This window comes from Myotis lucifugus, unplaced genomic scaffold (assembly GCF_000147115.1).
Source record: "Myotis lucifugus unplaced genomic scaffold, Myoluc2.0 scaffold_950, whole genome shotgun sequence".
NCBI classification, from domain to species: domain Eukaryota; kingdom Metazoa; phylum Chordata; class Mammalia; order Chiroptera; family Vespertilionidae; genus Myotis; species Myotis lucifugus.
This window is the reverse complement of record NW_005871998.1, coordinates 35,527-62,830: the sequence shown is the minus strand read 5'-3', so window position 1 is coordinate 62,830 and position 27,304 is coordinate 35,527. Positions and strand designations below refer to the sequence as shown.

The following is a 27,304-nucleotide window of genomic DNA, read 5'->3' as shown; positions in this document are numbered from 1 at the left end:
TTGGTAACCAAATCAATATTTAATAACATGCTATTCAGCTTCCAAGTGTTTGAGTATTTTGGGTTGTTTTTATTGTAGATTATTTCTAATATTATGCCATTGTGGTCTGAGAAGATGCTTGGTATGATTTCAATCTTCTTGAATTTGTGGAGACTTTGCTTGTGACCCAATATGTGGTCTATTTTTGAAAATGTCCCATGTGCTATTGAGAAGAACGTATATTCCATGGCTTTGGGGTGAAATGTTCTGAAGATGTCAATTAAGTCCATCTGATCTAGTGAGTCATTTAGGATTGCTGTTCCTTTGCTGATTTTTTTGTCTAGAGGATTTATCCAGTGATGTCAGTGGTGTATTAAAGTCTCCTACTATGATTGTATTGTTGTCAATCTCTCCCTTGATATCTTCCAGGAGTTTTTTTATGTAAATGGGTGCTCCTGCATTGGGTGCATATATGCTTATCAGAGTTATATCTTCTTGTTGTATTGATCCCTTTAGTATTATGAAGTGGCCTTCCTTATCTCTTGTTATGGCCTTCACTTTGATGTCTATTTTGTCTGATATAAGTATTGCTACCCCAGCTTTTTTTTCATTTCCATTTGCTTGAAAGATATTTTTCCATCCCTTCACTTTCAGTCTGTGTGAGTCCCTTATTCTGAGGTGGGTCTCTTGTAGACAGCAAATGTATGGGTCATGTTTTTTTATCCATTCAGCCACTCGATGTCTTTTGATTGGAGCATTTAGTCCATTTACGTTTAAAGTTATTATTGAAAGGTACTTGTTTGTAGCCATTTCTATTTTTTGTGCCTGTTTTCTTTCTTAGCTTTTTATTTCTTCTTTTTACACCAGTCCCTTTAGCATTTCTTGCATTGCTGGCTTGGTGGTGATAAACTTCCTTAACCTTTTTTTTTTTTGTCTGTGAAGCTTCTTATTTCCCCTTCAATTTTGAATGATAGCCTTGCTGGATAGAGTATTCTTGGACTCAGTCTTTGCTTTGCATCACTTTGTAAATTTCCATCCATTCTTTTCTGGCCTGATGTGTTTCTGTTGAGAAATCATTTGATAATCTAATGGGAGATCCCTTGTATGTAACTTTCTGTCTCTCTCTTGCAGCCTTTAAGATTCTCTCTTTGTCCTGAACATTTGCCATGATAATTATGATGTGTCTTGGCATAGGTCTTTTTGGGTTCACCTTGTTTGGGACTCCCTGTGATTTTTTTCTTCCCCACCTCAGGGAAGTTTTCTGATATTATTTCTTCCAATAGGTTTTCTAACCCTTGTTCCTCTTTCTGTTGTTCTGGCACCCCTATTATTCGCATGTTGTTTCGTTTCATGTTGTCCCATAGCTCCCTTAGGCTCTCCTCCTGTCTTTTAATTTTTTTCTCCAATTTCAGTTCAGTTTTGGTGTGTTTTGTTTCTCTGTCTTCTAATTCACTAATTCGGTCCTCCGCTTCTCCTAGTCTACTGTTGAAACTTTCAATGGTGTTTTTTATTGCAGCTATATCACTCTTCATTTCTTCTTGGTTCTTACATAAGTTATTGATTTTTTCATCCATTTCTTTTTGATTCTTACATAAGTTGTTGATTTTTTCATCTGTTTCTTCTTGATTCTTGCATAAATTGTTGATTTTTCCTCCATCCGGTTTATGCACTCTAGGACCCTTAATCTGAATTCTTTTTCTGACATGTTGCATGCCTCTGTTTCGCTTAGCTGCTTATCTGGTGAGCCTTCCTCTTCTTTCCTTTGGGGGTTTCTTTGTCTACCCATGTTTGATCTCACCGACAGATCTAGATGTTGAGTCGTAAAGGGGCTGCTCCTTGGGTGGCTGTGGCTCCTTGGCCTGCGGTTGCTCCTCGGGCGGTTGTGGTAGTAGTTGCTCCTCAGTTGGCAGCAGCTCCTCTGGTGGGTGCTGTTCACAGCCGTGGTGGCTCCTCTGGCTGGTGGGGGGAGGCTTCTCACACAGCTGCTGTTCCTCAGACAGAGGGTGTGCTGATCACGAGGCTGCTGTTCCTTGGATGGGGGCGGGCTACACACGCAGCTGCTACTCCTTGAACTGGGGCGGACTGCTCATGTGGCTGCTGTTCCTTGAATGGGGGCTGGCTGCACACTGCTGTTGTTCCTCTGATGTGGTGGGCTGCTTGTGAGGCTACTGCTCCTTGGACTTGGACATGTTGATTGCAAGTCTGCTGCTCCTTGGATGGGGGTGGGCTGCTTGCACGGCTGCTGCTCTTTGGACGGGAGTGAGCTGCACGCGTCCCTGCTCCTCCTCTCCAGGTGTCTGGTTATGTGGCTTGCTCTCTAGAACGGCATTGCATGGTCTGGTCAGCGCTTCAGGCTGCCCCCTTTAGGCTCAGTCCTCTGTAATTATGGAACCCAGATCTCAAATCTCCCGGCGCCAACAGTCTTGCAGATTTCCTTTCCCCAGTCAGGGGCTGTGCCTGTCCCAAGGGACGCGGCTGGGTTTCGTGAGGTCTCCCTCTGACCCTCTGGGCTCTGAGATCTGGCAAACTTTCCTGCCCAGGTCCCTGGTTTTTACCTTTCCAGGGAATTCTGCCCTTCCCGGCTGCAAACTGTCTCACCAGCTGAGTATACTTCGCCAATTCGGGGGTGGATGTTATCTGTTTCAGCTGCTCATTCTATTTGCTCCAGGACAAGCCTTGGGACGCGTCTGCCTATTCCGCCGCCATCTTGTCTCTCAGCAGATTTTTTAAAAATATATATTTTATTGATTTTTTACAGAGAGGAAGGGAGAGGGATAGAGAGTTAGAAACATCGATGAGAAAGAAACATGGATCAGCTGCCTCCTGCACACCCCCTACTGGGGACGTGCCCGCAACCAAGGTACATGCCCCTGACCTGAATCGAACCTGGGACTCTTTAGTCCACAGGCCGACGCTCTAGCCACTGAGCCAAACTGGTCAGGGCTTGAGAGCAGATTTTGAATGGTGGTTATGCTGAGTGGCAGCAAATTACAGCGTGCGGGTGGCCAGCGCCCCGCCGCCCCCCAGGAGGAGGAGATCCCCCCATGTGCACCCTACTGGGGGCTACCCCAGGCCAGGCGGGCACTGGATCCACAAGACGGACAGCAGCACCATCTCCCTAAACGCATGGGGCTTGGATGACGAGGTCAGTGTCCTGAGGACCTGGCGACCCCTGATGTGGACTCAACTTGGCTGCTGCACCACAACCTGTTTGTAAGCTGCCAGAAAAGGGGCGAACCAATCCCGGGAGCTACAGGCAGCAACACGGAGATCCCCGGCTTCGCCTACGGGAGATCCAGGGCTGTGCTGGTGGCCGCAATGGCATTGCTGCTGACTGTGGCGGTGGCGGCGGCTGCAGGCTGGTGGTGCCGGAGCCCGTGTCCTCGCCGGGGTTATGCCGGTGCCCAGGCTGCCAGGCCAGCGCTGGAGCTCACCCACCATGTTGGACAAGAACTCAGCACCCAGGGCGTGGACAAGGCTCCCAGGAGATGACACTGGTGATTCCCTGAGACTCTGCCCCAACCAACTTCCAGGTGCACCCATACTGTTTTCATTGGCGTTTCTATCCAAATGGCCTGTCTTGGCTCATGCTTCAGATTTCCCTAAAATCTCTCAAACAAGCAGCAGCTGGCCTCAGCATGGACCGTACTTCTCACTAAGTGGCCCCAGATCCAGTGCTACCAGCAGCCGGCCTTGCTTCGCAGCGTGGCCTTGCATGGGCACTTACAAGCCCAGCACAAGTAGCATCCATTTGCAGATTGCTTTGTAGCTCATGTGGCCTCGGACAGAACACAGGCAGTGGCTGACCTGGGCCTGCACCTCCTGGGAGGCCCCAGCGCCAGTGCACCTAGTGGACAGCTTCAGACCACCTTGAAGCAGCACCACCCAACCAGTTCCATAAGCAGACACACTCAAAGGGCGGACTCTGTGAGCACTGGAGTCCCACTAAAGTAAGTCGTGCTGTATAAGGTCTCCTGTGTTAGGGGCAGAAATATCCTCAGGTGAGAATTAACAACAACAAAAAGAAAATATGAATAATAACATAGCAATAAGTACACATATACCAACAATTGAATCTAAAAAGGAAATTAAATGAACAAGCAGCCCTGGCCAGTTTGGCTCAGTGGATAGAGCATTGGCCTGCGGACCCAAGGTCCTGGGTTTGATTCTGGTCAAGGGCACATACCCTGGTTGCAGGCTCCTCCCTGGCCCAGGCCCTGGTGGGAGCGTGTGCAGGAGGCAACCAGTCGATGAGTTTCTCTCACATCAATATTTCTGTCTCTCCCTCTCTCTAAAATCAATGGAAAAATATCCTCAGGTGGGGATTAAAAAAAATGAACAAGCAAAACAGAGGCAGAATCATAGATACAGAGAACACTTTGAAGGTTGCTAGATGGAGTTGGGGGGATGGGTGAAAAAGGTGAAGGGATTAAGAAGTACAAATTGGTACTTTGGTGACTATAGTCATGGGGATGTAAAATACAGCATGTGGACTATGGTCAGTAACATCCTAACAACTGTGTATGGTGTCAATGGTGTGAGACTTACTGGGGTGATCACTTAGTAAGTTATGAAATGTCTAATCGCTGGGGTGTACACCTGAAACTACCTGAAACTAATATAATCATGCATGTCACCTTGAGAAGGCTAACCCCTATTTTGTAAAACTACTGTTTGGAATTCTCCGCTCTTCTTTAGACGGCCTCTTATTCTAAAAAAATAACTTTGCTTCCTAGCCTGCTTGAATAATGTGGAAGATAAACGTAGCTGTCTGACCTTGTAAGCCAGAGACTAGATACGCCCATACTCTCAATGCCATGCGTGGTGTATTTTTTAATTGGATGGAACTGTGTTGTTTCCAAGGCCCCCGGCGAGATAACCGCTAGGCACACATAGGGCTGGCTCTTTATAAAAAGGGAAGTTCTGCTTGTAGCTCTGCTTAGGATTTGAATTCATTTTCTCTGAGCCCACCGCGGTGAATGAAGTGTGCCTCCAAACTCTGAGCATTGCTTGATTTATTCCGGCTCTCTGTAACAACCTGGCATTGAAAAGTAGAAAAAAACAAAACAAAAAACTTTCCCTTTCTGCAGTCCTTTGGAGCTCCTATTTGCTGGGTGAGATGCTTCCCCAGTCATGAATCACTTAATAAACCCAACCAGATCTTCATATTTACTTCTCGAATTATTTTTGACATCATTGATTTTTTTGGTTTATCTTTGCGCCAATGTCATACAGTAATATTTTAATTACTATGGCTTTCTAATAAGTCTTGGTAGGTGTAGCACACATGTCCAAATTTGTCCCCCTCTCCCCAAATGTGCGGAGCCCAAAACAAGACCTTCCCAATTCCCCTGGGGAAGATGGAGGGAGCACGCAAGTAGGAAGCGGCCCGTAGACCCTGCGCCCGGCGCGTCCTGCCTGCGCCCCGAGGGCAGCACGGCCAACGCGCTTGCGCAGCCTGAGGGCTGTAATTGGATGGAGCTTGGCAGAGGGAGTGACGTCACTTCCGGGGCGGAGGACGCGGTGGGTGGACCCATGGTCTCTGCGGCGCCCAGGTAGGGGCTGGTGGGAAGGACCCCGGGCGGGGGCCTGCGTTCCGCCCGGAGCCTCGGCGCGCGGGCGTCTCCGGGCGCTGCGTCCCCTTCCCGGGCGCGGGGAGGCGCGAGGTGCCGAGCGAGCGGAGGCGCGGGCGCGGCGTCCTCTGTGGGGAGCCCCCGCTCCTGGTACTCTCGTTTCACGGCCGGAGATACGCCGAATGAGGCGGCGGCCGGCTCGCGCCCCGAAGGGCGTCTGCTCCCGGGCTGCGCCGTTCTTTCCGCATGGCGGGCGCCGGCGGCGGGCTGCCCCTTTAGCCCCGTGTCGCGTCGGTTAGCGAGGAGGCGGGGCGGAGGGCGAGCCCGCACCCGGGATGGCGGCTTCCGATGTCTCCCTCAGACTCGCCCTCCTCGCCGGCGCCCGCTCCCAGGGTTGTCCCGCGCGCGCAGCGGCCCGGCGCCAGGAGCCTCCGGAGGAGCCGTGACTGAAATGCATGCACAGAGGAGGCTCCGTTATGAAGGCGCGCACGGCCCTGCGCTGTCTCGGAGGTCAGCCTCCTTCGCACGGGGTTAGACCTCTGCTTGTCCACAGGACGGGAATGGGGGTTAGAGGAGAGAAGTACCTAAATGTGAGACTCCATCGGCATTGACACTGCTCTGCGCAGCCGGTGGACACGGAGTGCTGTTATTGTATTTCATTATATTCGTCTCTGGTTTGCAAACGGATTTAACAAACATAGTTTTAGCCCCACTATGGTCCAAGCCCGGTGTTAGCCGCCTGGGATACAAACATGCGTAATTTCCTTTCACCATGCATAATTTAGTTAATGTTTTATTTGCCTTCCATGTCAGATGCTACAATTGTTTTACCAACATTATTCTTAAACATTTACTTAGCATCTGCTGTGTGGCAGGCACTGTTCTAGGGACATAGCGTCAGCAATAGGCATGGTCTCTGTCCTCATGGAACTGAAGCTCCCCGTTGGGGCTGGAGGACCGAGGGAGCGAGGAGTCCGGGAGATGAAGCTGGAGAGGTAGCCAAGCCTCCGAGCGTGCAGCTCTCATGGTGCGAAAGAGGTGGGGCTTCTCTGGAGAATGTGGGAGCCGTGGAAGCGTCGTCACAGGAGGGGCACCAGCAGGTCTGGGGGATCAGGCCACTCCGGCTCCTCGGTAAGGCAGGGTGGTCAGTGAGAGGGCTGTTAGGGGGCATGCTGAAGGGGCTTAGAGGTTCATTCCGGTGAAAAGGGAGGGAGGTGTCAGGGCTAATTCTTCCTTTTCTGGCTTGTGCATCTGGAATAGGAAACTCTGGAGGAAGAGCATGAGTTCAGTTTTGAATAAAATGTCCTTGAAATAATCCAAGTGGAGGTGTCACAGAGGCAGTGATGAGGGTCTGACGCTCAGACAGCAAGAACGGGCTCGGTCCCTAAGAGCTTTGGTCAGGGAGGAATAACTTTCCTGTCGTTGAGGGCAAGAAAGCCGCATGAGGTGGCCCAGTAGGAAGTGTAGACTGTTCTTCTCATTTATGTGGGGGGAAAGTTAAAAATAAAATCTGCCAACCTAGAAAATTGTTCCCACAAATGTAGAAAGGAAGAAAATAGTTCTGTTACTGAATAAAATGAACCCAGAATTACAAAAAAGCAATCCCATCATTTAAAACATCACACAGTCTCCAGATTCCTTTTGTAAGAAGACGTGATGGCACCATCTACCATCTGTGCTTTTATAGTTCACCCTCAATTCACCTGGTAATTGGGGTGGTCATCTGTGCTAGTTAATTACCTTTATCTGGAGGAAAAATAGAAAATCTCTAATCTCTCTGAGCAGGTAGTCCTGTAACCTCCCAGGGTGACTGAGTTTCTTCCTTAATGTTTACATTGGAAAGAGATGACTTCTAGGCCCTTTAGAAGAAAGTTTCTGGGTAGTATCTGTGGCTGGAGCTAGTTTGTTTACTTATTTATTTAATAAATATATTGTTACTGATTTCAGAATGGAAGGGAGAGGGGGAGAGAGGTAGAAAGATCAATAATGAGAGAATAATTGACGGGCTGCCTCCTGCACGCCCCACACCAGGGATCAAGCCCACAACTCAGGCATGTACCCTGACTGGGAATCGAACCGTCACCTCCTGGTTTGTAGGTCGATGCTCAACCACTGAGCCACACTGGCTGAGCTAGAGCTAGTTTATTTAGCCTTTTAAAAGATTTGCAGACATACCAAAGGAACAGAGGAAGGAGTTAAAAATACTGGGTTTTTCAAAGAAATGCTTTAAGAAAAAGGAGGGAGAAAAGATCTCTGTCCCTTTGGCAAAAGGGAAAGTTTACTTTATTTAAAGTTTATTTACAGTGCAGGAAGTGTTGGACCGCAGAACGCACAGCCTGGGGACTATCCTGGAGGTGTTTCAAGTGAGCGCCTTGCAGTTGTGCATAGCTAGGACGCCCTCCAGTGGTTAGATCTAGCCCGTCATTTCAAGAAAAATGTTATCTGTGGTTCCAGATCCTGCTGGATTCCAGTCAAAAGTTTTGTCTCTGGTAGTTAACCCTTTGAGGACTTGTCCTTGTTCATGTCAATGATGTCATTTCTCACACCCACCCAGTTATAACGTACAGTACGAGGCCTTTCTTTGTTGGTAATGTTCTGATTTTAATGGGGAAGTGAACTCTCCATTAGCCTGCTCTGGAAGGCTGTAAGCATGGGAATGAAAATTGAGATTGAATATCCTGTAAATTTAGCTTGGAAGCTTCTTGCCACCCACCAATGTAAGAAGTTCAACAAATTCCTTTGGATTCTACCTTCTGCATCTTCTTAAATTCACAATAGCCCAAGACTTGCTTATTGGAGGGAGAGGCATGCTGATGGCTGCTGAATTAATTGAACATTGCTTATGGTAGTTTGAGGTTACCTGCTGCAGTTAGCTCCTATTTTATTCAGTAAGGACATGTTTGTACTTGGAACACTAAGTTTTGAATGGAAATGTAAATTTTTCCAGGTTCATGTGAGTAGGACTTAGCTGTTGCTAAATTAGATATTACTGGTATATTAGTAAACTATTATTTCAAAATTCTCTATGCGTATAGTATTATAATCCAGATTGGCTTAACATATTAGGTAAACTAGCTCAAGGAAATTGTACTGAGTTCCTGTTAAGCAATGAGCTTATTTACACTCACTTATCTGATAAAAACCTTTCTATTCTGTTTGGGTGATCAGACTGAATTTAGGGATCTATTTACCACCTAGATAGTATTAGAATCCTTCCTCTTTAAGGCTTCTACTAAGGTTTTTTTTTTTTTTACATGACCACCTATTTGATGCACTTAAGAGTTAAAAATGTGGGCTTTAGAGTCTAAATACCTGGTTCAAATCTCTTTTTTGCCATTAAAATTTTTTTTAATTGATTTCAGAGAGTAAGGGGGAGAGAGAGAGAATATCATTGATCAGTTGCCTTCTGCACACCCACACTGGGGATTGAGCCGGCAACCCAGGCATGTACCCTGACCGGATCAAACCGTGACCTCCTGGTTCATAGTTAATGCTCAACCATTGAGCCACACCAGCCAGGGTCTTTTTTGCCATTTACTAGCTATGCGACTTAAGATGTTTTCTCATTTAGAACATGGAAATAACTATCATACCTACCTCCTAGGATTGCCATGAGGATGAAATGAGATTATGGGTATGAAGTTTATTTATATCCCAGTGTCTTGGCACATTGCAAACACTAAAAAAGTTAGTAATTATTATTAATATTTTTTTCCACAACAGCCATATATGATAACAGGCTAAAAATTAACTTTTTTTTTAGTTTGTTTTAGAATCTGTGTAGTAAATTTTTTTAGTTAATGGTCATGTATGTTAGAGTTACAAAACAAAAAATTAATTATATTAGAAATAAAAATGTACTTTTGGTTTGGAGTTGTCATAAATTTCTTTCTACTGCATTCAGAGGAGTGAAGGATTGTGGGCCATATAGAAGGCTTCTTAACATACATATACTTATCCTTACTGCAACTGTGTAAGGCAGATGTGAGATATATTTTGCAGGTGAGGAAACTGGTTGAAATATTAAATAACTTATTCAAAGACACTCACTTAGCCTGATTATTGGCATTCAAACTAAGGTCTGCCTGGTTCCAAACACAGTTTACTGTATCAATAAACAGTTGAAATTATTATTCACACCTCTCATTTATATTCTAATAGGAAAATGGTAGCTGGCAACTTGATCTTAGTGAAAAAGCAAGACAGACTGAAATTTAAAGAGATGTTAGTGGGGAAAACCCACTGAACTGTAAGAAATAATTATATCAGAGGGAAGGTATGGTTGGACATCTGTAGCAACTGACACCAGGCCAAGGGAACTGGATTCAGTGAGGAAATGGGAATTTATACAAGAAGAAGAAAGTTTTGCAGTGATTAGTATCTCCATCCCCAACATTAAATGAAGGATAATTGCTTTTTTCCTCTCAACATCTTTTCCCCCTGTGCAACCTGCTTCAGTGCCTACAGCCTACGGTCCGGGCAATGGTTCAAGGCCGCAGCTTGCTCTGGCACGGGGCACATGAGAGACCCAGGGGGACGGGCCTGCCATCCATCCAAACCCATGCACTCCTCTCAATGTTTTTAACTTAATTTGGCACAGAGAAGACATTGAAATAGGAATATTTGAGAGACACATTTATCTTTGATTAGGTTTGTACTATTGTCAGCGTATTTGTTTCTAGCAGTAGAAAAAGTTCTATTTAAAAGTCCTTGTGACGGGAGAAGACTTCTGGTATGGCAGAGTGAGGAAATTGGCAAATCTCAAAACAACAACAAAAACAACTATAAAACAGGACAAAATTGTCAAAAACAACCATATCAGAGGTCTGGAAATTGACCAAAGACATACAACAAATTGGGAAACATTTTTTCATGAAAAACCACTGAACATTAGGTAAGACCAGTGAGAATCTAGTATTATTGTCTGGGGTGGTGGATGGAAATAATCCCATAATCCTAGCTCATCAGTCAATGCAGTAGTTTTGTTTTTGTGGGTTTTTTTAAAATGTAGATTTTTAAAAATATGTGTTTTTTATTGATTTCAGAGAGAGGAAGGGAGAGGGAGAGAGAGATAGAAACATCAACGAGAGAGAAACATCAATCCTGCACACCCCCTACATGTGTCCTGACAGTAATTCAACCCGTGACTTCCTGGTAAATAGGACGATGCTCAACCACTGAGCCACACTGACCAGTCAGTGCAGTAGTTTAACCAAGGCAGGGCAAGCCTGAAGACCAGCAGTCTCACTGTTGGAGGAGGCCAAGTATTTGGAGCAGAAAACAAAGCATCATGCCAGAAGCTTGTCAGTAAGGGTAGCAACGTTGGTGGCAAGTGAGTGGTGAAGGCTAACAGCTTTGCTAGTTTGAGGCTGTGGCCCTTATGGGCAGTGAGTGGACGGTGGACCAGCTGGGAACTTCACAGAGGTCCTGCAAGTGGGACAGGCTTGGTAAACTCCCACAGACCCTACGTGCACATACAGAAGAACCGTGAGAGGGCCTGCTGGGAAGTAAAAGCTGAGGAGACTTGAACATTGTCTGAACTTTGTGCTTTCCTTGCCACACACAGATCTACCTGCAAAAGCTGGAAGCTGTCTTTTTTGAGGTGTTTGGGCACAAACTTTGAGATATGTAATCGACTGTTACCAGAATGAGCTTTTGACCTAGTGAGCTTTTCCAAATTCTAGTCAAGCTATGCTGCAGAGCCAGATGCACCCACACAAAGTGCTGTAGACCAAGGGTGGGGCCATGGCTGTGACTGGCATTCTTCTCTCCACCAGCCTGAGTCCATGTTTAGTTACCATGTTCATAGTTAGTTTTGAACTGTTCTGAGTTAACATGTTTAACCCCATTATAACCTATAGGTGACAAATCATATGTTGAAATTTCTGGTAATAAGAAACATGGGGTTATGCAATAAAGGAACATAAAGTGTTTTGAAACTGACAAATGGTTGGATGCATTTCCCTACAGAGAGAGTGTTTGCAAACAACAGGAAGTGAGGTAAAGGTAGGAATCTCAGAGGGCTGGTGAGTGTTAGTTGATGACTCCAGCAGAGAGTAGGAGAGAACCTGAGACCCAATCTTTTTTTCTTTTTTTTAAAAAATATATTTTATTGATTTTTTTACAGAGAGGAAGGGAGAGAGATAGAGTTAGAAACATTGATGAGAGAGAAACATCGATCAGCCGCCTCCTGCACATCTCCCACTAGGGATGTGCCCGCAACCCAGGTACATGCCCTTGACCGGAATCGAACCTGGGACCTTTCAGTCCGCAGGCCGACGCTCCATCCACTGAGCCAAACCGGTTTCGGTCCAATCTTTTTTTTAAAAAAAATATATTTTTTATTTATTTTCACAGAGAGGAAGGGAAAGGGATAGAGAGTTAGAAACCTCGATGAGAGAGAAACATCAATCAGCTGCCTCCCGCACGCCCCCTACTGGGGATGTGACTGCAACCAAGGTACATGCCCTTGACCGGAATCGAACCTGGGACCCTTTAGTCCGCAGGTCGACACTCTATCCACTGAGCCAAACCGGTTAGGGCCTGAGACCCAATCTTGAAGGTCAGGGTGGGCCTCATCCAGGAAGCATTGAGGAGCTTTACAGATTTAAGCAGTGCCGTCCCAGCTGAATTGCTACACCCTTTGTGAAATTTTCACCAGTCTCTAATCAGAATCAGTCACCTTCCCCTGTATGCTCTGTAACTAGAGTCATTAATTTATTTATCCAACAAATGACACAGAAGGCAGTGAAAGGGAAACAGACAAGTAAACCCAGGGGAGAGATTGCTTTGTTAGAAGAACACTTAGGGAATTAGCAGAGCACAAGGTCTTCAGGGTCCAAGTTAGGTTTGGGAATCTTGGGAGCATCCTGGAGCAAATACCTGAGGTGGAGGTAGTCAAACAAAATGGCAGTGGGAGGAAAAATTCTTTGGAGGAGCTCATTAGGAAGTTTGAGATGACAGAAGAAAGGATCGGGCAACATGAAAAATCTCAATAGAAATTCAATATGAAGAACAGAACAAAGGTTGAAGATAAATTAACAGCCTAAAAAATCAGTGGGACATCAAGTGAACTAACATTTGGGAGTTCCAGAAGAAGAGTAGCGAAGGAATGAGGCAGAAAAAAATATTTGAAATAATGTCTAAAAATTTCCAAATATGATGAAAAACATTGTATTAGTTTCCTGTTGCTGCTGTAATAAGTTACCACAAATATAATAGTTTAAAACCTCACAAATTTATTATCTTCTAGTTCTGGAGACCAGAAGTCCTAAAATCAAGGTTTCAGCAAGCTGTATTTCTTCTGCAGGCTCGAGGAAAATCGGTTTACTTGCCTTTTCCAGCTTCTGCAGGCCACCAGCATTCCTTGGTTCAGGGACTCCTCCTCACATTACTCCAGCCTCTACTGCTGTTGTCACATCTACTCTCTGACTCAATCTTCTGCCTCTCTGTTCTGAGGACTCCTGTGATCTGGATGAGGCAGGATAAGCTCCCCATCTCTAGATCTTAAATCACATTTGCAAAGTCCCTTTTACCATATAAGTAAGATAACATATACTACTAATAGGTTCTGGGGACTGGAGACATCTTCCGGGTATATTCAGGGCATAACACAAACATTAATATACAGATCCAAGAAACTCAATGAACTCCCGAGTAGGATAAACACAAACAGATACATCAGAGTAAAACTGTTGACAGACAAACAAAACTTAAAAGCAACAAGAGAAAATTTGCTCATCACACACAGGGAAGCAACCATATGACTAGTGGCTAACTTCTTATATAAAGAATGGTGTTGGGACTTCAGTCTCCTATGCAGCATGCAAGGAGCTTAGAAGCTGCCCTTTCATCATCATAAGTAAAAAGCTGAACAAACTGAAAAGTCAACCAACTCTTGCCCTGGCCAGTGTTCTCAGTGGTTAGAGCAGTGGCCTGTGCATCCAAGGGTCTCGGGTTGGATTCCTGATCAAGGACACGTACCTGGATTGCAGGTCGGAGTGCCTGTGGGCGGCAACCACCAATGTGTCTCTCTCACAGCTATGTTTCTCTCTCTCCTCTCTCTCTTTCACTCTCTCGCTCTCTTTCTCCCCTCCTTTCCTCCCTCCTTTCCTCTCTGTCTAAAAAAATGGATGGAAAAAAATATCCTCAGGTGAGGATTAACAACAACAACAATCAACTCTTTGTAGATCCACCAGTTGAGGTCAAAAGGAAAACTGCTGTCCCCACGCCCGCAATGGAGAGGCAGGCGGATGCACAGAATCACAACTGACTGGAGCAGAAGCCTGGGGTAGGAAAACCTGGACTGTAATCGACAAACTGCTGGAGGCTGCGTGTGGACAGTCAGAGTTCAAAACGCCAGAGGAACCCAATCAAAAGGGGCCCACACTGTTGTGAGTTTTACCCCCAGGAGCCCTAGGAGGCCCTCACAGTGAATGTTGGAGAAAAATCCCCTTGTGCTCCTGGTAGGGGGAGTGGGAAAGTAATGATTTTGAAATATGTCAGCGTGTCCTGTTCTTGCTGAGGCCTCCCCTCAGGGAAACTATGTTACCAGAGCCTAAGCTACCTAGGGACAGGGACCTACCCAACTCCCCTCTTTCTAGCCATCCTGACCCACCTAAGAGGAGGAAAACAACAAAAGCTGAGAAGCCCTGGTGAAGTTCTCAGTCCGGGGCATAGTCTCCCCAAAAGACTCGGGCCCAGTCGTGGAAGGATATAATGCTTGCCTTGCCCTACATAAGTACAGGCCTCTGGACTGCAGTTCTTCTGAACGAGTATCATGTCTGCCTTCAACAAAACATGACCAGGCATATTGAAAGGCAAAAACATACAGTTTGAAAAGACTGAACAGCATCAAAACCAGAGTCAGATATGACAGGGAAGTTGGAATTATCAGACTAGTAACTTTTATTTTAAAAAAAGATATATTTCGATTGATCTCAGAGAGGAAGGGAGAGGGAGAGAGAGATAGAAATACCAGTGATAAGAGAGTCATTGATTGGCTGCCTCCAGCACACCCCACACGGGATTGAGCTCACAACCTGGGCATGTGCCCTGACCAGGAATCGAACTGTGACCTCCTGGTTTATAGGTTGATGCTCAACCACTGAGCCACACTGGCAGGCAGACCAGTAATTATTAAAAACTATGATTAATATGCTAAGGACTTTAAGGAAAGAGTATGTAACATGCAAGAACAGATGGACAATATAAGCAGAGATGGAAAATCTAGGAAAGAATAAAAACAAAATTATATGTTTATATATAAGTGAAATGAATGACAGCAATGTTTTAAGAGATGGATGAGAGGAAGTAGGAATATTTTATGACTTGTATTACCTGTGAAGTGGTATAGTATTGTCTGAAAGTGGGCTTGGATTCCATTCTCCTTCGCAACCACTTTGAAAAGTATAATTGCTATGCTAAGGAAGGCGAGAAAATGAAACCGTATAAATGCTCAGTTGAAACCACAAAAGGTGGAAAAACTGTGGAAGACAAAAATATGAAAAAGAACATGGACAACAAACAAAATAGTAACAAATATGGTAGATATTAATTCAACTTTACCCATAATCACATAAACATCAATGGCCTAAGCACATCAATTAAAAGACAGATTGTCAGAATGAATCACAAAACAAGACTGACCTATATGTTGTCTATAATAAATCCTCTTTAAGTGTAAAAACATAGATTAAAGGAATGGAGAAAGATATACTAATTAAAGGAAAGCAAGAGTAGCTATATTAATTCCAGACAGGACAGAGTTCTGAGTGAGGAAAGTGATCAGGAATAAGAGGGCATCATCTATGTATATAAAATGCTAAATATGCTAAGTGTCCAACCATCTGACCGGTCAGTATGATGCACACTGAACACCAGGGGGCAGACGCTCAACACAGGAGCTGCTGTGACATGCACCGCCGGCCATTTACAAAGAAACCAGGTCCAAGGTGCCGACAAAGCAATACTCGGCTTCCCCCAAGTGGGACACTGGCCCCGCCGCCACCCCAGAGCAACAACTCACCAAATTGCAGCCAACGCTGCTGAGACCCCATTGCACAAAATGCCGCCACAGTCCAGCCCAGCCCAGAAATGGTGGCTGTGGGCACCGGGGAATGATGTCACGTAGCAACACTCGGCTTCCTCTCCCTAGCAACAGGCCATTTAACAATGAACGGCACTGTGGAACTGGCGCCCACAAAGGAACACTTGGCTTCCCCCAAGTGGGACACAGGCCCCACCACCACCCCGGCGCGACAGCTCACCAAATCATAGCAGACACTGCCGAGACCCCATGGTGCAAAATGCGGCCCACAGCCCAGGGTAATGATGTTATGTAGCAACTCCCAGTTTCCTCTCCCTAGCAACTAGCCTCCTTGGAGTGTCTTCAGCCCAGAACACAACTTGCTTTATAGCCAGGCACAAACATTTCACACTTTAACCAAATGTCTGTGAAGCGTTTTCCCGTGCCTCATCTCATTTGATCCTTACAGAAGTCCTGGAGTAGGTAGATAGGAGACTTGGTGGAATCCTATTTCTTTTCATTAGCCAGAAAACGGAGATTTAGAAAGCTTAGAAACTTGGCCCGACTGAAAAGTAAGAAATGGTGGACCTTGAAAATGACTTTAGGTTTTCTCACTGCACAAAATATAATCAAACACTGCTGCAGTTAAATACCCTTTGTTCTCCCTGCGTGATCTATACTAAAAATCTGCTTCATGTTAATATTTACTGCTGTGTTGCTGACAATTACCTGAAGGAGAAGTTGGGGTGCTTCACTGGGCTGGAAAAAGTTTAGTTACATCAGAAAGTAGGTCTAATTAAGCAAGTTTATTCTATATCTATAAAAGGCTAAGTTGACTCGTGCGTGTGCGATACATATAAAGCTCTCGCTAGTGCCAGTCACACGTGTGTGTTTCGACACGCATGTCATTGCCGATCATTAATTTGGTTGACACTTATAGAGAGAGGATGAATAGCGATATTAAAATATTTCTTCTAATTAATTTCCTTTCAGTGTGCATGAATTCGTGCACTGGGCCACTAGTATAAAGATAAAGGGTTAATGATCCATGAAGGCACAGCATTTCTTAACACATATGCACCTAATAAGAGTGCCAAGATACCTGAGACAAAAATTGATAGAACTACAAAGAGAAATAGATGATGAATCTAGTATTATAATTGGAGACTTTAACACCTCTTTATCAGAAATGGAGAGATCTAGCAGGCAGAATATCAGTAAGGACAAAGAGGAAAGCAGATTATTATAAGGAGGGGCCATAGGTGACAGTATGACAGGAGTCACAGCTGGGTGGTTTAAGGGATGGATGAGAGGAAGGAGGGGAGAATAGTAGTGAGGAGCAAAGATGATCCCACTGCATCTTCGAGCCAGAATATGAGAGTTGTGGGAGAGAAAAAGGCCACCACTGCAGTGGTCTGCAGTGAAATCTATTTTCTCAGGAGGAACTAGACCAGTGATGGCGAACCTATGACACGCGTGTCAGAGGTGACATGCGAACTCATTTTTTTGGTTGATTTTTCTTTGTTAAATGGCATTTAAATATATAAAATAAATAGCCCTAACCGGTTTGGCTCAGTGGATAGAGCGTCGGCCTGCGGACTGAAAGGTCCCAGGTTCGATTCCAGTCAAGGGCGTGTACCTTGGTTGTGGGCACATACCCAGTGGGAGGTGTGCAGGAGGCAGCTGATCAATGTTTCTCTCTCATCGATGTTTCTAACTCTCTATCCCTCTCCCTTCCTCTCTGTAAAAAAAGTCAATAAAATATATTTAAATATATAAAATAAATATCAAAAATATAAGTCTTTGTTTTACTATGGTTGCAAATATCAAAAAATTTCTATATGTGACACGGCACCAGAGTTAAGTTAGGGTTTTTCAAAATGCTGACACGCCGAGCTCAAAAGGTTCGCCATCACTGAACTAGACATTGGAACAAGAGGTGAAGGGACCATTCAGAGTACAGATTGAAGAGGCAGGGATTTTGCTGATGACAGACCAAGAGGATCACAGGGTTTCAGAATATGGGGAGAGGTTGGAGATTGGGTCAGAACAGGGAGTGCACAGAATGATTTGGGGTTTGGGAGACATGGGATGTCTCAGGAGATCTGGACTTCCTGTGGTGACTGGTAGGGATAAAAGGGTATGATGAGATTGGCCCATAATTTCCAGGCAGATAGGGGTGGGGATGGAGGGCCTTGCTGGGAGCTTCCACTGACCTGTTGATGAAGGTAGTTACTCTTTATCTTGTGGGTAGAGGTTTGCAGATAGCTTTGTCATCCCCAGGGTGGCTCATTCTCTCTTGGTAGACAACTATGGAGATCTTCAGGGGTTTCAATATTCAGTACCCATTAAAATTACCAGAGGAGGGTATTAAGAGTCCAGATTCCCAGGTCTCATCCTTTGTGATATTATCAATTTCAAAGGTCTGCACTGGGTAAGGCCATTGATTTACGTTTTAACAGGTGCTTCTAATGCAGGTAATGATTGGATTATAAAGAGTAATGTGGCTCTGAACCATCTTCATCTTCTATATATATAAAAGCCTAATATGCAAAATGTCCCTTCGGAGTTCGACTGACCAGGAGTTCGATTGCTCGCTATGACATGCGCTAACCACCAGGGGATGGTGTGGAACAAAGAAGGCCCTGGTCAGCAGTCAGGGAAGGGAGGTCCCATGCATTGGGCCTCTAGTAAAATATATCAGAAAGCAAGGCCTAAAAAAGCCTCGTCACATACTCTGCAAGTCAGTCACCTGGTCTCAGGTCCCATGAAGGGCCCAGATTAAGACCCCACCCACCATGCTGTCCTATGTAGATGCCACTATAACTTGACATTGGTCAGTTTGTTTCTCTTGGTGTTCTTCTTGGGGTATTTATTAGCTAATTTTATTTTACAAGGTTGGTACTTCTAATGTAGCTAATTAATCACTTTTCCCACTTTATTTTGGCAAAGTAGAGCATGAAGGAGAAATGATAGACATGCGCAAAGATGTACAAATGTAAAGTAATATAGCTAACACTTATTTACTCGTTACCCAACACCAACAACCATTAGTGTTTTGCCATACTAGAAAGAAACTTAAATCTTTCATTTCCTGACGTATTGATTTTAAAATTGTTTGCTTTCACCTCATTCTGTGGCTAAGCTTATTAATACTTATATGATTGGGGGGAAAAGCTTTGTTATATAACAGTGTATATTGGTATTCTAGTATAAATGCAGTTTAAAAGATAGCCCTTATGCTATTACACTCTGACAATAATATTGTGAGTATATAAAATATATTTCCAATTTAAGGATTTTTTTCTTTTAATATAGACTCTAAAATCAAATCTTTTTTAAAAAATGTTTTTTATTGATTTTTTACAGAGAGGAAGGGAGAGGGATAGAGAGTCAGAAACATCGATGAGAGAGAAACATTGATCAGCTGCCTCCTGCACTCCCCCTACTGGGGATGTGCCCACAACCAAGGTACATGCCCTTGACCAGAATCTAACCCGGAACCCTTCAGTCCGCAGGCCAACGCTCTATCCACTGAGCCAAACCGGTCAGAGTTGTCAAATCTTTTTTAATTGAAAAGGCTTTGGGAGAGAAATAGGTGGAAAATTATGCATGGGGAAAAGTTGGAAATCTGCTAACATTGGGTGAAATAAATAGATTGATCAAGTACTTACTGTGGACCTATCCTGACAAGGTGTAGCTAAGTCCTCAAGGAAGTATTTGCTAGGATGCTGGGAAAATAAAGTGATAGGGCACTAACCAGGCTATTTTTAGATGAAAGCTTAGAGATTGGCAATGGAAAAACCCTCTCAGGTTGTTATGCTTTTTCCTTTAGTCCTTCCAGTATGTGAAATTCTTTCCTTCATGTTTTCTGGCATTAAAGTCAGTGCACTAAAAGTTTTAAGTCTGAGTGTTAATGAAAACTGTTTCAGAATAAAGGCCATTTCTAGTTAAATTTCAAAATAATGTTTACAGGTCTAAAAATAGCTTGGAATTCAGGGTTACCCATCATCCCAAGTAAATACATTGAGGCAGATTGTCTGAGAGAAAGGCTGGTTAATCAAGTTCATGAGGAAACCAAACAATTTGTTAAAATTTAGAATTATCTGATTTCAACCATAGGCCTACTTGATATTAGATAGCATTTAATATTTAATCCTATGTTAATGAAATAATTTTTTTTCTATTTTTCATTGTGATAAAATACACATAACATAAAAGTTACCGTCTTTACCATTTTTAAGCATACAGTTTGGTGGTCTTAAATACAGTCATAATGTGCCACCATCATCACTGCCTGTCTCCAGAACTCTTCATCTTTTAAAACTTAAACACTTCATCTTTAAAACTTAAAAAAATAACTCTTCATTCTCCCCTACCCCAGTCCCTGGTGACCTCATTCTACTTTTTGTTTCTAGGACATTAAAGAATGTAGAAGTGATTTCCTACAGTATTTGTCCTTTTGTGACAAATTTTGGCTTATTTCCCTTAGCATGTCTTCAGTGTTCATCCATGTTGTAGTATACTATAGTACTTCCTTCATCTTTTCCTTTTTTATTTATTTATTTATTTATTTATTAATATATTTTATTGATTTTTCACAGAGAGGAAGGGAGAGGGATAGAGAGTTAGAAACATCGATGAGAGAGAAACATCGACCAGCTGCCTCCTGCACACCCCCTACTGGGGATGTGCACGCAACCCAGGTACATGCCCTTGACCGGAATCGAACCCGGGACCCTTCAGTCCGCAGGCCGACGCTCTATCCACTGAGCCAAACCGGTTAGGGCCATCTTTTCCTTTTAAAAATATTTTTATTGATTTTTAGAGAGGAAGGGAGAGGGAAAGAAAAAATAGAAACATTGATGTGAGAGCAGAACATTGATCGATTGGCTGCCTCCTGCATCTTCCTACCAGGGATCGAGCCTGCAGCCTGGGCCTGGGCCTTGACTGGGAATCAAATCAGCAATCTTTTGGTGCATGGTACAATGCCCAACAAAGAGAGCCACACCACCAGGGTTGAACTTCCTCCCTTTTTAAGGTCAAAATATTTTATTGTATGTATATACCAAATTTTGTTTATCCACTTACTGTTTGATTGACATTTGGATTGTTTCCAAATTTTAACTATTGTGTATAATGCTATTATGGGAAGATTAAAAATGGGGCGAAGTAAGTGGATGCTGCATGGACACGCTTCCAGGACAAAACTGGGATTTGACCTCCAGGCCGACTGGCTGTGATAATCAGCTGTGTCTGCAGTGGAAGAACTTGTGTCCTCTAGGGAGGTGCTAATCTAGCCTTTGCCTGAGGCTATCCGGCAAATGCCTCTGTGCAGGGCTTGGGCGGGGCGGGTCCCACGGGATCAACAGGGCGGAGGAGGTAGCAGTTATGGCTGCTCTCAGTCCATCCCCAGGGGCTCTGCCTCTCTGTCCCAGCAACCGCTGCAAACCTCGGAGGGACCGTAGCCAGACAGTCCTGCTTCTCCCGTTTGAGTCTGGGTCCCTAGAGACTCGCCCGGATCTGGAGCCTGAGTCTGAGGCTCCCTCCGGATTGAAACAGACAACCACGCCCTCAGCCACCAACCCGCGCTGCGCGCACTCCGCACCTTAGTATTTTACTTCAGCACTGCGCCTCCTCTGATTCTCGGTTCCTCCTAGTTGTAGAACTTCCACTCAGCCAGCCTTCCTGTGGTTCTGGATGATGTCCGTTCCGTCTTTTAGTTGTATTTTTGAAGTGGTTGTTCGAGGCAGCAAACTCCGGCGTTAACCTATGCCGCCATCTTGGTTTTTGTCCATCCAAAACTGGAATTACAACTAAAATATAGGAAAACTTGCCCTAGCTGGTTTGGCTCAGTGGATAGAGTGTCAGACTGTGGACTGAAGGGTCCCAGGTTCAATTCTGGTCAAGGGCACATGCCCGGGTTGCGGGCTCGATCCCCAGTTGGAGGTGTGCAGGAGGCGGCCAATCGATGGTTTTCTCTCATCGTTGATGTTTCTATCTCTCTCTTCCTCTTCCTTCCTCTCTGAAATCAATAAATAAAAATAAAGTATAGGAAAACTTTCTGAATAATCAACTGAAGACTCGCTGGAGAGAACCCTGATAACCAAGGACAAAGTGGAGACTGCATAGAGACTGGTAGGAGGGGTGGAGGCAGGACAAGGTTGACCGGGGTCCCACAGACTGCAACTGAAGTTCTAGAGAGATATCTCAGTTCTAGGGGGTTGCCATTGAGAACTCTGAGGTCTAATCCCCGAGCGGGGCCCCCCAGCAGAGAGCCTCAGAACTGAAAAGGGTGCCCACATAACATCTGGCTGTGAAAAGCAGCAGGGTTGTTCTCTGCCATGGACAGCAACCTCTTAAAGGCTGATGCACAAAATTCTCTGTGTTAAGCCACCCACCATGTGCTCTGGCAGAGGGAAGGCAGAGAGGACTGGAGCTGTGTGAGCAGAAGCCAGGGTTGGGGGCTCTGGGGTTAGAGCTCAGAAGGCAGACACCTCGGTTTTCTGTGCTGAGTCATTCCCTTATGCTGTGGAGGTCATCTTTCTTACACAGACATTTGCTATACAGGCATCTTTGCCTGGGTGGAAAACAGTTGAGCCACCCTATTGGAAAACATGTTGCCCCACGGTATGGAGATTCTGAGGCCCAGGCAGAAGCAATTGCCCCACTCTGTTGAAAAAAACTCTTGCTACACCAGTGGACGATTGCCTGAGGGCTATTCAAGACAAAATCCTATCAGTCTATAGGCAGAGGCAGTCTCTAGAGGCTTTGAGTCTTTGCCTGATCTAATTAACCAGAAACAGCATTTGACACTGTCCTGCACTAGAGATTGAGAGGCGTAGCAGATCTGCCTAATACATAGTCACAAACCCAAAGAGGCAGCCAAAATGAGGAGACAAAGAAACAACCTCCAAATGAAAGAACAAGAGAATTTTTCAGAAGAAGAGATAAATGAAATGGAGATAAGAAATTTAAAATGGCAATAAATAAGTCCTTATCAATAATAACCTTAATGTAAATAGATTAAATGCTCCAATAAAAAGACATAGGGTAGCTGAATAGATAAAAAAAAAAAACATGACCCAATTATATGCTGTCTACAAGAGACCCACCTCAGAACAAAAGACACACAAGATGAGAGTGAAGGGATGACCAAATTTACCATGCAAATGGAAAAAAAAAAGCTGTGGTAGCAATACTCATATCTGACAAAATAGACTTCAGAATGAAGGCCATCACAACAAAGGTCACTGCCTAATTCTAAAGGGATCGATCCAACAAGAGGATAGAACCCTGGTAAACATATATGCACCCAATATAGGAGCACTTAAATATATTAAAAAAGTTCTAGAGGACTTTAAGGGAGAAATCAACAACAATACAGTCATAGTAGGGGACTTTAACACCCCACTGACAGCACTGGATAGAATTTCCAGACAAAAAATTAACAAGGAAACAGTGACACTGAAGGACACAATGGATTAGGTGGATTTATTTGACATTTATAGAACATTTCACCCCAAAGCTGCAGAATATACATTCTTCTCAAGTGCACATGGGTCATTCACAAAGATAGACCACATGTTAGGATACAAAACAAGTCTCTACAAGTACAAGAAGATTGAAATCATATAAATCAGCTCCTCAGATCACAGTGGAATGAAATTAGAAATCAACTACAGTAAAAACATTTCAAACACATGGAGGCTAAATAGCATTTTATTAAACAATGAATCAGTTTCCAACGAGATTAGGAAAGAAATCAAAACATCCCAGAAACAAATGAAAAAACAGAACAACCCAAAATCTCTGGGTCACAGCAAAAGCAGTCCTGAGAGGGAAGTTCATAGCACTACAGGCCTACCTCAAAAAAACCCAAGAAAAATCAACAATGAACTATTTAACCCTACAACTTAAAGAACTAGAAAGAGAATAACAAGAAAAGCCTAGAGTAGTAGAAGGAAGGAAATAATAAAGATGAGAGCAGAAATAAATGACATAGGGACTAAAAAGACAATACAAAAAAATCAATGAAACCAAGAGCTGGTTCTTTGAAAGGATAAACAAAATTGATGATCCGTTAGCAAGATTCATCATGAAACAAAGAGGACCCAAATAAATAAAATCAGAAATGAAAGCGGAGAAATATCCATTGACCCCACAGTCATATTAGGGGACTTTAATACCCCGTTGACAGCACTACAAAGTGTTTGCAAATACAAAGGATTGCAAGGAAGTACTATGAACAACTATAGGCCAACAAGCTGGACAATGTGGATAAAATGGAAAAATTCCTAGAAAAATACAATCTTCCAAAACGGAATCAGGAGGAATCAGAAAACCTGAATAGGCCTATAACAACTGATGAAATAGAAGCAGTAATCAAAGAACTTCCAGAAACAAAAGCCCTGGTCTGGACGGCCTTACAGGGGAGTTTTACCAAACATTCAAAGAAGAGCTGACATCTAGACTCCTCAAACTATTAAAAAAAAATCCAAGGGGAAGGAACACTTCCAAGCTCTGTTTATGAGGCCAGCGTTATCCTAATTCCAAAAGCAGATAACGACACTACAAAGAAAGAGATATAAAGGCCAGTATCCATGATGAACATAGATGCTGAAATCCTTAACAAAGTGTTAGCAAATCCGATTCAGCAATATATTAAAAAGATTGTACACCATGACCAAGTGGGATTTATTCCAGGGCTGCAAGGCCAGTACAATATTTGCAAATCAATAAAAGTGATACATCATATAAACAAATTGAAGGACAAAAGTCACATTATATCAATAGACACAGAAAAAGCATTCGACAAAATCCAACACCCCCGTTATTAAGAAAAAAAATACTTTTTATTGATTTCAGAGAAGAAGGGAGAGGGCAAGAGAGATAAAACATCAATGATGAGAGAGAATCTTTGATCAGCTGCCTCCTGCACCCAAGCCCCCAACCTGGGCATGTGCCCTTCACCAGAATCGAACCTGGGTCCCTTTGGTACATAGGCTGACACTCTATCCACTGAGCCAAACCAGCTAGGGCCAACACCAATTTTTGATAAAAACTCTCAGCAAAGTGGGAATAGAGGGAGCATATCTCATCATGATAAAGGCCATATATGACAAACCTACAGCAAACATCATACTCAATGGGCAAAAACTAAAACCATTTTTCCTAAGAACAGGAACAAGGCAGGGATGTCTGCTTTTACCACTCTTACTCAACATAGTACTGGAAGCCCTAGCCACAGTGACCAGACGAAAAGAAGAGATAAAAGGGATCCAAATTGGAAAGGAAGAAGTAAAACTCTCACTATTCTCAGATGACATGATATTATATGTAGAAAACCCTAAAGACTCCACCAAAAAACTAGATTTAATCAATGAATTTGGCAATATAGCAGGACACAAAATCAACAACAAAAAATCAACGGCTTTTTTTATACACCAATAATGAATTCTCAGAAAGAGAAACTTGACAAGCAATCCCATTTACCATTGCAACAAAAAAAATTAAGATACTTAGAAATAAACTTAACCAAGGAGGCAAAGGACCTGTACTCAGAAAACTACAGGACATTGAAAAAAGAGATAGAAGAAGATATAAACACGTGGAAGAATATACCATGTTCATGGATTGGTAGAATCAATATCATTAAAATGTCCATACTACCCAAGGCAATCTGCAGATTCAGTGCAATCCCTATTAAAATACTAAAAGCATATTTCACAAATCTAGAACAAATACTCCAAAAATTTATATGGAACCACAAAAGACCCTGAGTATCTGCAGTAATCTTGAAAAAGAAGAATGAAGTTGGAGGACTGACAGTACCAGATTTCAAGTTATACTACAAAGCCACCATAACCCAAAGAGCCTGGTACTGGCACAAGAACAGGCATATAGATCAAAGGAACAGAACAGAGACCCCAGAAATTGACCCAAGCCATTACTGCTCAATTAATATTTGACAAAGGAGGCAAGAGCATACAATGGAGTCAAGACAGTCTCTTCAATAGATGGTGGGAAAATTTGACAGATACATGCAAAAAAAAAAAAATGAAACTAGACCACCAACTTACACCATACACAAGAATAAACTCAAAATGGACAAATGTAAGTTGTGAAACCATAAAAATCCTATAAGAAAACATAGGCCGCAAAATCTCAGACATCTCTAGTAGCAATATGTTTATAGATACATCTCCTAGGGCAAAGGGAACTAGAGAAAATAAACAAATGGGACTACATCAAAATAAAAAGCTTCTGTACAGCAAAAGAAACCATCAACAGAACAAAAAGGGAGCCCACCGTATGGGAGAACATATTTGGCAATGATACATCTGATAAAGGCTTAATATCCAAAATATATAAGGAACTCATACAACTTAACCAAAGGATGACAAACAATCCAATTAAAAAATGGGCAAAGGACCTAAATAGACACTTCTCCAAAGAGGACATACAGATGGCCAAGAGACATGAAAAAATGCTTAAAGTCACTGATCATCAGAGAGATGCAAATTAAAATGACATTGAGTTACCACCTCACACCTGTCAGAATGGCTACTATCAACAAATGACAAGTGCTGACAAGGATGTGAAGATAAGGAACCCTAGTGCACTGCTGGTTGGAATGTTGAGTGGTGCAGCCATTATGGAAAACAGTATGGAGTTCCCTCAAAAAATTAAATATGGAACTGCCATTTCACCCAGTGATCCCACTTCTAGGACTATATCCTTAGAAACTGGAAATACCAATCAGAAAGAATGTATGCACCCCTATGTTCATAGCAGCACAATTTACAATTGCTAAGGCCAGGAAACAGCCCAAGTGCCCATCAGTAGATGAGTGGATAAAACAGCTGTGGTACATTTACACCATGGGATACTATGCAGCAGTAAAGAAGAAGAATCTCTTACCCTTTGAGACAGCATGGAGGGACCTGGAGAGTATCATGCTAAGTGAAATAAGTCAGTCAGAGAAAGACAAGTATCACATGATCTCACTTATATGTGGAATCTGAGTAACAAAATAAACTGATGAATGGAATGGATCCAGAGAAATAGAAGCATGGAACAGAGTGCAGAATCTTGGAGGGAAGGCGGGGGAAGGGTGGGGGCAGGGAGGTAATCAACCAAGGAGTTTTTATGCATATATACATGGCCCATGGACACAAATGAGGCCATGCATATATGGGGTGGTGAGGACCTGGGGGAGGGGGCTGGAAGAGTTCAAAGGGGACATATGTAATACTTTCAACAATACAATTTTTAAAAATCCCAATAAAGATTAAAAATAAAATAAATGGTTGTCATCGAACTTAGAGGAAGACTAGATCAACTCAGGGAGAACATCAACATAGAAATAGTAAACAAAAAAAAATCATAGAAGCCGTCAGAAAGAACCAGGCAGAAATTTAGAATACAATAATGAAAATGAAGGATACAGCAAAGGATCAAATCAGTGATTTGGAAGACAAGGAAGCAGAAAACACCCTATCAGAACAGCAGGAAAAAAAAAATAGAGTTCCACCCCACATGAGGACAGTTTAAGGGACCTCTGGGACAACATCAAGTGTCCCACCATTTGTATCATAGGAATACCAGAAGGAGAAGAGAGAAGGCAAGTGATTGAAAACCTATTTGATGAGATAATTACTGAAACCTTTCCTTACCTAGAGAAGCAAATAGACATATATGTCCAGGAAGCACAAAGAGTCCC

The 27,304-nt window shown here is 43.4% G+C and overlaps 1 protein-coding gene and 1 pseudogene across 2 annotated transcripts in view; one reads left to right on the top strand and one right to left on the bottom strand.

Moving 5' to 3' along the window:
* The first annotated feature begins 5,479 nt into the window (after positions 1–5,479).
* DHRS7B (dehydrogenase/reductase 7B) overlaps positions 5,480–27,304 on the top strand; it is a 52,054-nt gene continuing 30,229 nt past the window's right edge. The window contains exon 1 of one of the 2 annotated variants that reach the window (XM_006106927.3): positions 5,480–5,534. In XM_006106927.3, coding sequence (XP_006106989.2) covers positions 5,515–5,534 — 20 coding nt within the window. In that variant the 5' untranslated portion in view covers positions 5,480–5,514. Of the gene's footprint in view, positions 5,535–13,824; positions 13,946–27,304 lie in introns of those variants that run through there. The other variant, XM_023747682.1, reaches the window with a different exon arrangement.
* LOC111824125 lies at positions 9,991–10,117 on the bottom strand (annotated as a pseudogene).